This window comes from Oryzias latipes, chromosome 9 (genome assembly GCF_053564925.1).
Source record: "Oryzias latipes strain Hd-rR chromosome 9, Olatipes_Hd-rR_3.1".
In the NCBI taxonomy this organism is placed as follows: Eukaryota; Metazoa; Chordata; class Actinopteri; order Beloniformes; family Adrianichthyidae; genus Oryzias; species Oryzias latipes.
Window position 1 is genome coordinate 2,576,361 of NC_136245.1, and position 13,289 is coordinate 2,589,649.

General features: G+C 42.7%; 1 protein-coding gene across 2 annotated transcripts in view; it reads left to right on the forward strand.

The window, feature by feature from the left end:
* The first annotated feature begins 1,701 nt into the window (after positions 1–1,701).
* Positions 1,702–13,289, forward strand: part of LOC101170686 (protein mono-ADP-ribosyltransferase PARP14) — a 32,868-nt gene continuing 21,280 nt past the window's right edge. Inside the window, exons 1-7 of one of the 2 annotated variants that reach the window (XM_023958839.2) lie at positions 1,702–1,958; positions 3,842–3,939; positions 5,625–5,652; positions 6,308–6,427; positions 8,062–8,235; positions 8,325–8,609; positions 9,689–9,814. In XM_023958839.2, the coding sequence (XP_023814607.1) occupies positions 1,787–1,958; positions 3,842–3,939; positions 5,625–5,652; positions 6,308–6,427; positions 8,062–8,235; positions 8,325–8,609; positions 9,689–9,814 (1,003 nt within the window). In that variant the 5' untranslated portion in view covers positions 1,702–1,786. The remainder of the gene's footprint in view (positions 1,959–3,841; positions 3,940–5,624; positions 5,653–6,307; positions 6,428–8,061; positions 8,236–8,324; positions 8,610–9,688; positions 9,815–13,289) is intronic. The other variant, XM_023958840.2, reaches the window with a different exon arrangement.

The following is a 13,289-nucleotide window of genomic DNA, read 5'->3' on the forward strand; positions in this document are numbered from 1 at the left end:
ACTTGCCATGGCTGGACGCCTGTCCAAAGCTGTGTTCATAAGCTTGACCCCTCAGCCGCGTGTGGGAGGAGCTACCACCAAATGTTTTCAGCCTGATGGAGGGGTTTGTGTGTCTGTGATTCCACTCCATCAAAGACACGCAGGATGTTCAGAGCGGTGACGTGAGCTGAAGGTTGTGGTCGGTGAGGCACTGACGCTCTCAGAGCCACATTTACAAACCTGTAACCACAGACACTGATCCTATTATTGATTAATATAGTTATATATGTCTCAATAAACATGTCCTGGTCAGCATTGGTCATTAATTATGACTTCATGTTTTGAATAAAAGTCCACAATGAGATCAAATCTGTCAAAACATACATAAAATACTGGCTAATCCTCTAGAATAAACTTTATTGGTAACAGTTCAATAACGTTCATAGAAGATGGAAGACGTCCGTCGAAAACATGTCAGGTATGTGAAGAAGAACACAGCTGTGTCTGATAACAGAAGAACATAGGAAGTCAGTTTATTAGTAACAAATGAGGAACAAACACGAGCTCAAGAGCGCCCTCTCTGTTGAGACAGGGATACTGCGTAACTCAGTGACCATAGTTGGGGTTACTAAGGGTTGCCCAGAGGTGGGCAGAGTATTCAAACATTTTACTCAAGTAAAAGTATTGCTACTTTAGCAAAATATTACTCAAGTTAGAGTAGAGAGTAGGCATCCAAATGTAAACTTGAGTAAGAGTAATAAAGTACTTGGATTAAACACAAGTAGTGAGTAATTAATGAGTAACATCCCATTTGTGTCATAGAAATAGATAGATGGTCATTCAAAAATAACGCAGTAAGAAAACGTTTAATGAGGCTGGAAATAAGAACATCCATTTCGAGCAGCAAGACGCCCAGTTTACCGCAGTGAAAGTCAAGTTTTTTTCTCAGAGATGTACTCAAGTAAAAGTAAAAAGTATGTCGTATTCTGACTGCTGAAATAAAATTTTAAAAGTTCTGAATGTTACGTTGTTTAATCTTAAACAAGAAAATGACTGTATAAAAAAGTTTATTTATTGTTCACAAAATTTAAGTTACTTGACAAATATGTCCCATTTTGTTTGCTGTCTTTTCTTTTCTGGTTGTGTGTTTCTGTTGTCAGCTTTGTGAGTCATAGTCTCACCTGGTTTATCCACATCTGCTCTAACATTCATGCTCATCCTCTTGGTCCTTTTGTTCTCTCTGTCTTTCAGTTTTTTAAAATTAAAGTTCCTGACTATGATAAATGCACAGAAAAACTTACTTCAAATTAAATATTTACTCTGCTTTACATCGTTTATTTTACTTTCAGGAATTAAAAATAAAAAGGTCAAAAATAAAAGAATTGAAAAAAACGTTACAAATAGAGGAAATCGAGGGATTGAAACAAATTTTAAAATTATAATAAAATCTATTAAAGAAAATAAATGTGTCAAATAAAATGATATATTTGTGTTTATTCTATTTATTTAGAGGCTCGATGCTGTTCCAGTGTTGTCCACCAGAGGGCAGCAACTCACACAGAAACTATGACTAATCTATAAATAAGTTTAATTTAAGAGGATAATTTATAATTAAAAATCAACAAAAATGACTCAAATGTTTCTTCCCCCGTCAGGTTTTTTTTAGTAAAAACAAAACTTAAACCTGCTAATCGAGTCTAGCTTTCGTTGTCGAGTCTTTAGGGTGAAAGGAAAGTGAAAGTCAGGATCAGCCTTTAAACCTCCGCCCCGCCGCTGTGCCTCAGTCTGTTCGGTTCGGTTCGGCGGGATGGCTGACGGTCCGCCGGTGGTCGTGGAGGGGGACTGGGATCCGTCCCAGCAGAAAAGCGTCAAGCTGAAGCTGCAGGTTTACTTCCAGAGCAAGAAGAAGTCTGGCGGAGGAGACTGCCGGGTGGAGCTGGAGGACGACGCCGCCAGAGTCTACTTCAGCTCCGGGGAGGGTGAGTGCTCGAACCCGCAACCTCAGCCGAACTCATGCGGGTTCCAGTGACAGCAGGAGGACTGTCAGAGACAGAGCTGATGGTTGGAGGATTGGACAAATGTGGTTTGTTTGTATTTACTGCCTGTTGTTCGTCTGGAACAAACAAGTCTGTCACGTGACAATCGATCAGGCCATTAACACGGGTTAATGATCACCATTAACCCGGGTTTATTATCCTACCTATGGTGAGAGCTCCCAGCATGCACCGCTCTTCATCACCTGATAGTTGAGTCACATCAGTGACTCACTGCTGGCTGAAGGCTCACAGCAAAATCAGCTACACTTCCAATGTCTCCACTGAATTCAAACTACAGCTGTTGAATTATTGATTACAGACAAGTTTGCATTTATTTAATCACAATAATCTCATTTTTTATTCTTTAACTTGTCCTGTTCAGCAGCTGAGCAAACAGATGAGAGCTGAAGGCCTCTTGAGTACAGTAGTGACCCAGGAGGTCTATATTTGAATAAACCCCTTTTGGATTTCAGACCAAACTTTATTTATGTTGATTTTTTTTGTTAGACTGAAAGAAAAAGAAGAAGCGATGTTAGAGACGGGGGCTCAGGGTACAAAAGAAGAGGGGAGAAAGGGGGGGGGGGGGTAACGGAGGTTGGAGGATTATTCTGGTTATTCTGGGATGATTTTTCATCATCTCATCATCTTTACTGTCAGATGTAAATGTTAGTCAAAAGGGGCGGGGCCTGTCCACAGACACTCAAATGTTTCAAACAAACCTGTTGGCTCCAGAAATGTTCACACAAACATGTCAGCAGGAACACAACACAACTACATTTGAGAGTAAAAAAATCACTTTGATGTAAAAGTAAAGGTTGGAGGTCTGTTACATGAGGAAAATTTCACTTTTGTAGTTTTTAGTGATCTTTTTCTGCACCACAATGTCGCAAATTTAAATGAAAATATCTCAAAATGAGGCTTTTGACGGTAATTTTTGGCTAAAATAATTACTTTAATAATTAAAAATAGATGAATTAGATTAATTAAAGGTCACGATTAATTAATAGCACAAAAAAATGAATGGCGTGACAAGTTAATACTACACTTATGAGAGTGTTCAATATTTCACACCAGGCCAGAGTTGAAGCAACACTTAAGCTGAATTTGAACACAGTGTTGATTTTTCACATCATTAGTGTGGAGCATCAAAAATGAACAGTAATAGTCTACATTATAACACAGAATAAAGTTTAAATCATCAATAATTTATGTTCCCCTTCATACAAGTCTTTCATGATTTCAGTCAGAAAAATATTGATATTAGACCTGCACCATAAATCACAAATTATCGCGATATCAAGCTGCGGGATAAGCATATCACAAAAAATGGCAAAAATGGCAATAAATGGTAACCTTAAATGTGCTAAAACAATCTTCCTCATATCGTGCAGCCCTAATATCTGTAATAAATGAATGAAACATTACAGGAACGAAGAAAAATCCTAAAGCTTCCCAGACCATTACTCTGCCACCTCCGTGTTTGAGTCTGGCTGTGGGGTTTTCACTGTCATACACATGATCTGTCTGTTTGACCTGGGGGGGGGGGGACCTTTGGCGATGACTCGCTGCTCTCACTGATCAACGAAAGGCGCAGCTGTTTTGGAACGTTCCTGTTGCAAAAGAGAGAACACAGCAGAGAAAACCTGTCTTGCTTTCTGTTCTGATCAGCTGCTGGTTTTCATCTCTTCATCCCTGAAAGTCCGCCCTCCAGCCCCCGAAACCTGAAAGTTCCTCAGTGCTGGAATCTGTCCTCGTGTCAGATGAAGTGTGACCACACAGAGATGTTTCTACGCGGAGCTGAACTCTACCTTCTTGTTTGTTTGCAGTGAGGGAGGAGGTCCTCAAGAGGAAGAACCATGAAATCGTCTTGGAGAAGGAAACCATCAAGTTGAAGCTGAGCTCAGATCCCAGTCATCAGCTGATGGTAACGTCTCTGACTTCACTTTCCCTCCTCTGGAGTTCGGGTTAGGGGAAGAGAATTTAGAATCCCCCTCTATGCTAGATACTGTAAAAGGTTGACGGTCTTGGCTTTGTAAATTAGTTGTCTCAAGCACGAAACTCACCTTTGACCTGGTTAAGGTAGGGATATAGTTACCGGTCAAGGACTGGAACTAGAAACGGAACTAAGATGAGTTTGAAAACCAAAGTGTCCTAAAATGCAGTTGTATGGATGTTTGCCATCCTATTCAGAGGACAGACACATCATCAGCAGTCAACCTGAGTGTTTCAGCCATTCAAATGGAATAAAACTTTATTGATCACACAAAGGTGCAATCACCACATGTCTGTTAGGCGCAGCAGCTAGATAAATAAAAAACCACGCCTTCAAGCGCACCCTTGCAGGTTGATCCTTCCTCAGGGTGTGTCCTATAGGGTTAGGGTTGGGTTTGTGGCCAAACAGCATAGTGATCCCTCTGCTCTGTCTGCTGCAGCTTTATTGTTCAACTGTTTCTGACAGTTTCACACAAAAATGCAGAGAATAATTTTATTGTTGAAGCTGAGAAATCTACCTGGCAGCACCGGTGCTTCAGGTTCAAGACATTCCTAAAAGCTCCTGAAGCATCAAAACTGTGTAACATGCGCCCCCTAGTGGTCATGAAATGTGTTGAATGCAACAAAAAACTTTCAGCAATCAACCTCAGAGCTTCAGTAACTTCTCTTTTTTATTTTTTTATTTATTAAAATAAAATATAAATAGATTACATAAAAAGAGAGAAATGTCTCTTTTGTTTGCTGAGTTTTATTGGTTTGCTGAGTTATTATTGTAAAGTAATAACTGAGGCTCTGATGTATTTTTTTTTAGGTAAAACAGGATAATTGAACTTTGATTGATAATAGAGGAAACAAACAGACTGTTTTTTGAAAATCGACTTTAAAAAAAGACATTTTCATGTTCAGATTTGAACAACACCAACAAATGAGTAGCAATGATTTGCTTCATTAAGTTCATTCTTTTTACATTTAACCTAAAGCAAAGCTCAGAGATAAAACCATCAGGAAGAAGAAACGCGTTTGTTTTTAGGCGGACGCCATCGCTGACCATCCTCAGATCAAATAATGTCCTACAGGATTAGCAGGTCAAACCACACAGTTTAAAACTACATTTAAAAAAAAAGTTTCTTACCAAACCTGAACTAAAACTCACAAAGTCCTTCCTTATAAATATATTAAGTATGCGAGTTCCCAGAATAATTAATTCAGTTTTAGATTTTACACACAGCTATTTAATGAACATTTTCTTTCATTCTAATTCACATTTTTATGTAAATCTAGTTCATTTTATATTTACTATTCAAATAAAAGCAGGTTATGTAAATAAAATTTAAAGCATCATTTTTTTAACCATAAATATTGATCCCTTTTTGATAATAAATGATGGTTTCCATAAAAAAGCCTTCAGAGGATTAAAATAGTGCATCTGGAGGTAAACCAGCTGGATTTTCCTCTCATTTGTCCTGGTTTGTGGAACCAGCAGCTCAGAAAAGGTTTTTACTTTCTTTGCTTCTTCAAGTGATGTTTCTCCGTCTGACTTTAGTTTCTGTTTTTGCATTTATGTCTCAGAATCTTGTCTTCATGTCATTAAACCTTTTTCTGTGCTTTTCTCCTCAGGGATCCACAAGCATTCAGGAGGATTCAGGTAATCTTTTTCTTTTTCCTTAAAGCACACAAACCCCTGCTTGCTTTTTTCTGGGTCATTTTTGTGAAGTTTCAGACTTTTATGTCTGTGAAACACAGGAAAGCAAACATTCAGAAACATTTAACAGGTTTGATGTTTCAAAAGAGGCTTCAGTGGTTGAGGGGAGACTAGAATCAAATCTTCCAGGTTCATTTGGAGAATCTGAATGGGGGGAGTAGAATGGGAGGGGTTAGAAGTTCATCTCATCCGCCGTAAAGAGGCGGCGCTGAGGCCGGTAAAAGCTGCCGAGGACTCGTGTTTTCGGTTGGGCGTCCTGCACAAGTGTCCAGTTGTGGTGCTACTTTTCACCTCAAAGTTGTTCCCCTCAGCAGTGTTCAGCTTTTAATAAAGCAATGGCATGGCTGTAAGTAAATCCAAATCCTCCACTACGTTTGTGTTTTTGTGGTTACTATGGCAACATCTCTCATTGAAGTTTTCCCATAAGTTGATGGCTTTGCTGGTTCATCAAGTGTTTCAAACATCTTTGCTGCTGAACCCGATGAAGCATTTAATATGCTTATCTTGACCTTTTATCTAAATGTCAGGACCAAAAACGTGTTTATTGAAACAAAGTATATTCAAGTTTTTAATGTACTTTTTCTTTTCTTTATTCCAGCAGGTTCAAATAGTTCGGAACCAAAAGAGAAACCCGGAGGTGGAGCTTCATGCAGAAGCCAAACATGTGGAGCTTCTGTTGCAAAAGTCTCCTCCAGTTTGGAACAACCAGCTGACAAAAGTAAGGGATTACGCCAACGAGGCGTTCACTGTCAGAAATGATCTAATATTAGTCTAGAAATGCCTGATAATGGACATCTGGAAGGATGTAATGCCGCTGATATCATGGTCACTTACAAAATAAAGACATATTATATCAAATAGTCCTAATTTAATAATGTTATTTTTTAGGTTTAAATAGTTATAGTTACCTCCAATGGCAAACTATTGGAGGGATGGTGTGATGGGTTGTCGTGGCAACGGCTACAGAAACTGCAGCTCGTTCTGCTGCAGCTGGAATAAGAGAACAAACCAGTATAAATGCTAAAAGTCATGAAAACAGAAGCAAAGCATCATTTTAGGGTGGTGTCAAACAGCCACTGTGTACATTTTGCTCATTTTCCACGTATGGAATGTCGGTCTTTTGTGATTAATGCGTGATACACGTCCAAATTGTTTCTCGCGTTCGTCATTCGTCGATGTATTCAGATGTCTGTCGGGTCTTTGCATGAATTTGCTTTTAAACTGTTCAATATTTTTGGTCAGTAGAGAATTACGCTGTTTTTCTGTATTTTACGTAGTTTATACTCAATGAAATCGTACATAATTGTGTGTGATTTTTGTGAGATGTGTACAGAAATGTGTGTCTTTCCACGATCGTTCCACGTTTGTCTAACAGACTTTTCACGCATGAACCACCGATGTATAACTGTTATATCACGAATACGGCGCACATTTTACGTCCAAATTACATAATTGATGCACGAATCACTAATGAATTACGGATAAACAGCAGTGGCGGACTTACTATTGGGCAAAGGTAGGTGATCACCTGGGGCCCCCAACTCTCTAGGGGCCCCTTGCTGAACACCATAAAAACATCTCAAATACATTTTATGTCGATCATTTTTTAACTCTGTCATGAAAACAAAAACAAATGAATGAGCTGACATTAGATTCCTCATGTAAAAGGGTTTGGTCCTCCCCCGTCCTTCTGCAGCAATGGTTTATTCCAGTCAACAGCAGAGACTAGCAGGTTAGCGAGCAGAGGCAGCATCGCCAGAATGGACGGGTGGTTTCCAGCTCAATAGGGGGGGGGGGTTGAAGTGGCTTTAGGTGGATGGACATGATTAGGACGGGTTTGGAGGCTCTGGAGCTTTCTGGTTGTAATTTCATCATTTCAGTAATCATTTTTGGACATTACAATGTAACACTCATTGGTTGTAATTAAAAGAGCTTTGATTATTTCACCACAATCAAGTTCACACATGGATTTGGAATTATTCAACCACCTGTTGATCCTTAACTCCCCGTATCTTCATATCCTGAAATCCGAGTTTCTTTCTGCATTTTCTTGAATATTGGTGACAAAGATTTTCTCTACTGTCTCGCTCTTGTGATAAACTATGAAATACCTTTTGTCCACTTATGTACCAAGCTTCTGTTGTTCCGGTTAGAGGGCAACAATATGGAACATTCAGGCTACGTGACCGGAACTTCTTTTCTAGCAGCCAATCAGAATCAAGTAATTACCTGGACCATAGTAACACAATAATGATCTGACAAATAAAGTTCTGGAGAACCTGAAGAAGGAATAAAGGTTGCTTCCATTCTCATTGGTAATAAAGGGGAATGTAACCACAGTGTTTGTCCTAGACTCAGAGCTGGATCCAAGCCCAGCTGTGGTTCTGGAGAACGTCTCTGCTGGAATGTCCAAAGATGTGCTGATGATGCTGGTGGAGAACATTTCTGGTGTGGAGGAAGAGGACTTCAGTCTGGAGATCCACTTGGAGTCTAACAGCGCTGTGGTCACCTTCAACAACCCAACAGGTACGGATGATGAAGAGGAGATGATGATGCTATTGGTGCTACTATAATGCTTTCATTAGGTCTTAGTCCTAATCTGGATTATTTTATAGATGCAGAGAAGTTCCTGTCTGTGAGTCAGGACAACAAAAAGCTGCAGAAGCATGGACTGACCGCTCGACTACCAGAGCCAGCCAAGAGCGTCCGAGTAGAGATTCCATCAGCCTCGGAGCTGGATCCAAGCCCAGCTGTGGTTCTGGAGAACGTCTCTGCTGGAACGTCCAAAGATGTGCTGATGATGCTGGTGGAGAACATTTCTGGTGTGGAGGAAAAAGACTTCAGTCTGGAGATCCTCTGGGAGTCCAGCAGAGCCGTGGTCATCTTCAACAACCCTACAGGTAGAAAGGTTTGCAGTCGACCGGCCTGGAGATGTTTAGACCAAGAGCAGAAAAAGGACATGTAGCCATCAAACTGGCAGCTTTCTGAACTGTGTCCATAAATGTTTTGAACTGGGAGGATTTTATTGGGGGTGGTTTTATGGTCGTCATCGACATAGAGGTTGTGTCATCAGACTTATCTTCTGGGTTTGTGGGGGAAGAAAGCTCTGAGCTGTCAGCTGATCTCCAGCTGGTTATTTATGGTAGATCAGATGGAATCACAAATGCTGGAAAAACTGACTCTAACTGTACCTTTAGTTCCTGTAGAACTATTAGTCTTTTGGATTAATTATGATCCATTCTTACATGAAAGATTCTTCAAAAATATGAATGATTTTCTCCTAAATTGGCGGCTCATTATCAGGCTCCTGGACAGATGTCGGTAGTTGTCCAAATTCCTGAAAGCTATTTTAGGGTGGAGGGTCAGTTGGGATCCCTTCTAGTGGGTTCATGGTTCTGATATTGGGAGGCATTTGATCCAAATAAAGATGCATTTCCATTAGGAATTGATTTATAGACATTTGTTTTTGGCTGACTTTACTCCTCTTGCTCCTCTTTGAGCGTATCACTGCTGGGATGAGAATCAGCATTTCCTTCATGTGTTTAAGATAAAACATTTGTTTTAAAGTTGTTTAATACACAACAAAATGACTTAGTATAGTATTATTTCAAAAAGATGATTAAATAAAAAATTGACTTCAAAATGTAAATTACCGGAAGTTAAAGCATATTTTACTATGTGTGATTTTAATTTCATCTTAAATTATTGAGAAACTAAGATTTGATTATTCATTGAACTAAATGACTGTTTTAAATGACTCAGTTTTTATGTGCCATTTTGGTTTTCAACAGTTTTTTATGTTGCTCCAAGAATGATTGAATCATTTTAAGCATTTTGTGACTTTTGGTTATTGTTTTTCGTTTGTTCTCATGTGTTTTGGGGTTTTAGTTTCTCTTTTCTTATTTTTCCTATTAATGTAATTTTCTGGTCAGTCAAAGCCAATTTCAAGTTTAAAGGAATGGTCTGTATTATTTTACAGATGCAGAGAAGTTCCTTTCTGCGAGTCAAAGGAAGCAAAAGCTGCAGAAACATGGACTGACTGCTCAACCACTGGAGGCAGCAAAGAGCGTCCGAGTGGAGAGTCTTCCTCCATCTGTGGGCTCTGGTAAATCAGCAAGTTCACTTATTCTCACATCTTAGTTCTTCTTTTCTTCATCAAGCAAAGTACTGGGTCCGACCAAAAACGGGGCTTCAGAAGCCATTCTGTTATTATGCCCCCTTTTAATTCTACCCTGCATAGAGACTTTGAATTCCCCTTTACTTTTCTTTGGTATGACCCAGAAGTCAGGAGTGGTGGTAGACCTAAAATGTGTGAGAAAGGGCTACATGGCACAAACCTAAATTCCAATAGTGGGGACCTTGTCATTTGAGGGTAGGGTTGGGCGATGTCCCTTAAATTGGCTGTTGACGATGTTTGCTGTCAACCATCGGGATGGACGATGACATCGTTCGTTATATAATTGCTATTCGTTATTTTGCTTTTTCATTTTATTTCCCAACTAATGACTCATCCGCGATGATCCAGTATAAACTGAGGGAAGTGACTTTAACAAAAAAAGTAACAAACAAAATAGAAAAGAAGTAGTCCGCTCCCGCACTTAACTAGTGAAGTGGACCGGCGGAGCGCGGACTTCCAGCTTTGTGTTTGAGGGGAAGGGGGGGGGGGGGGGTGCTTTGCTACATGAGCGCTATGTGTGGGAGATTTAAGACTGCGATCCGTCCCGCAGCTCTAGGGGTACAAGCAACCGAACTCAGAACCGAGTCTAAAAGTGTGTCTCTGAGCACAGCTCGGATCGTCAGCACACACAGCGGTTTGAGCTTCAAAGCAGAAATGTCGCTCAGTCCTTAGAAAACATTCAAACAATCACGTGGATTGGTGTTTCCAGTCGTGTCCCGACTAAATAAAGGCTGATGTTATTCTTACATGTTTACGTGCAGCCAGCAAGCAGCACCACCCAAAGCTAATGTTGTTAGCCCATGTTAGCATACTGCTAATCCTGGCTTCGTTCAGAAAAAGCTCTGACCACACGGATTAAAATTCAAATGATGAGCGAACAGGTGCTTCATAATAACCGTAACATTATTAAAAGCACGTTTAGAAGATCGTCTCGTATTTTACCGAGCTGACGTGTCAATGTATATAGCCGCTCGGCGCTGTTTAAGATTGTTTTGTATTGAATTGTTACATTCAATAAAGTTTGAAAAAAAAAAGCCGCTCGGCGGAAGTTATATCCCCTTCCGGTTTTCAAACCCTACTGCGCATGTGCGAATGATTTATTCCGACGGAAAGTGTGACCTTAGTGAACGTTTTTATATTCTGAAAACATTTTTCTGGGCCCATGAACACGGTTGGATTCTAATCCGACCATTGATCCCATCAAGATATTTTGCACATGTAACCGCGGCTTATGGTGTCGACTCGCAACGTGGCGGGGGCGTGGCATCACGATGGTGTCTCTCCATCGGGATGTCAGTCACCCATCACGATGGAATCATCCATCGGCACAACCCTATGTGAGGGGGAGGCTCGAGAGCCGGTAGGACCCAGACGCAGAGACGGGAGGCCAACGGGTTCAGGACTAGAGGGTTTAATGTCCAACAAACAAAAAGCGCTGCAGAGCAGGATGACAAAAACAAAACAAAAACTCACTGTGGCGTGGCGAGGGACATGAAACGAGGACGCTAGACAGGAATGACGTAAAACACACGACCAGAAGTTAATGGACCAGCACAGGAGGAAGGCAGAGACAAGACTTATATACAGACAGGGCAGACAAGACACAGGTGAACACGATCAGGGCAGATGGGGACCAAAGGAAGTAAAACTCAAGAAACATGACAAGACAGGAAACCTTTCAAAATAAAAAAGGGAAACATAACCAAACAAGACAGAACATAACTAGAATGAAAAATAAGACACAACGAACTCATACCATGACAGTACCCCGGAGGACAAACCTAGACGGGCAAACGAGTTCAGGGAGTCCGGAGGACGGCCAGGGGTCCGTGCCGCCCGGCGAGGCAGGTCCGGAGGACGGCCGGGGGGCCGAGCGGCCCGGCGAGGCAGGTCCGGAGGACGGCCGGGGGGCCGAGCGGCCCGGCGAGGCAGGTCTGGAGGACTGCCGGGGGGGCGTGGAGTCGGCGGGCCCGTCTGGCGTGGGGTCGTCTGGCGTGGGGTCGGGCATGGAGTCGGGCATGGAGTCGGCCGGCGGGTCGGGCGTGGAGCCGAGCTCTGGCGGGTCGGGCAAGGAGCCGAGCTCTGGCGGGTCGGGCAAGGAGCCGAGCTCTGGCGGGTCGGGCGTGGAGCGCATGGAAGCGGGGACCGGTCGGGGTGCAGCCAGCACCCCCCTGGGAGCCGGGACGGGTCGGGGTGAAGGCGGCACCCTCCTGGGAGCCGGGACGGGTCGGGGTGAAGGCGGCACCCTCCTGGGAGCCGGGACGGGTCGGGGTGAAGGCGGCACCCTCCTGGGAGCCGGGACGGGTCGGGGTGAAGGCGGCACCCTCCTGGGAGCCGGGACGGGTCGGGGTGAAGGCGGCACCCTCCTGGGAGCCGGGACGGGTCGGGGGGCGTCCATGACCACCACAGGACGAGGTTGTGGTGCGTCCGGGACCACCACTGGACGAGGTTGTGGTGCGTCCGGGACCACCACTGGACGAGGACGGGGACGGTGGCCGCGACGACGACCCCCCCTCAGGGCAAGATGGCTCCCAGTAAAGTCCAGGGGGCTCCCACTCCAGGCATACGAGGAGAACTGGGCCTGGTCGAAGACCCAATAAGACCTCGTACGCTCGGCTTCCTGGCAGTAGGCCTCTAGCAGCCGCATGTCCCGCTCTGCTGGGTCCAGAAAATTTGGCTGGTCCATTCTGTCATGTGAGGGGGAGGCTCGAGAGCCGGTAGGACCCAGACGCAGAGACGGGAGGCCAACGGGTTCAGGACTAGAGGGCTTAATGTCCAACAAACAAAAGGCGCTGCAGATCAGGATGACAAAAACAAAACAAAAACTCACTGTGGCGTGGCGAGGGACATGAGACGAGGACGCTAGACAGGAATGACGTAAAACACACGACCAGAAGTTAATGAACCAGCACAGGAGGAAGGCAGAGACAAGACTTATATACAGACAGGGCAGACAAGACACAGGTGAACACGATCAGGGCAGATGGGGACAAAAGGAAGTAAAACTCAAGTAACATGACAAGACAGGAAACCTTTCAAAATAAAACTGGAAACAAAACCAAACAAGACAGAACAAGAACTAAAACGAAAAAATAAGACACAACAAACTCAAACCATGACAGACCTGACCAGCATGAACTGACAATCATAGAGTTAAAGACCCACTCTGATGAAAATGGTGTTTTTAACGTGTTCTTGTGGATTTTTTTCTCAAGGTGGACATACTGTATAGATAGAAAATAAAGATAAAAATTGCATTTCTGAGTATTTATTTTTTCAATTTGTTATCAATCCAGAGCAAACGAAAAAATGCTGTTGAAGAAACTTGTAGTTGATGCGTAAAAGCTACAAGCGGGCCACAAGCTCCCTCCTTTGCCCCATTCTGATCATCCACCTGCAGACA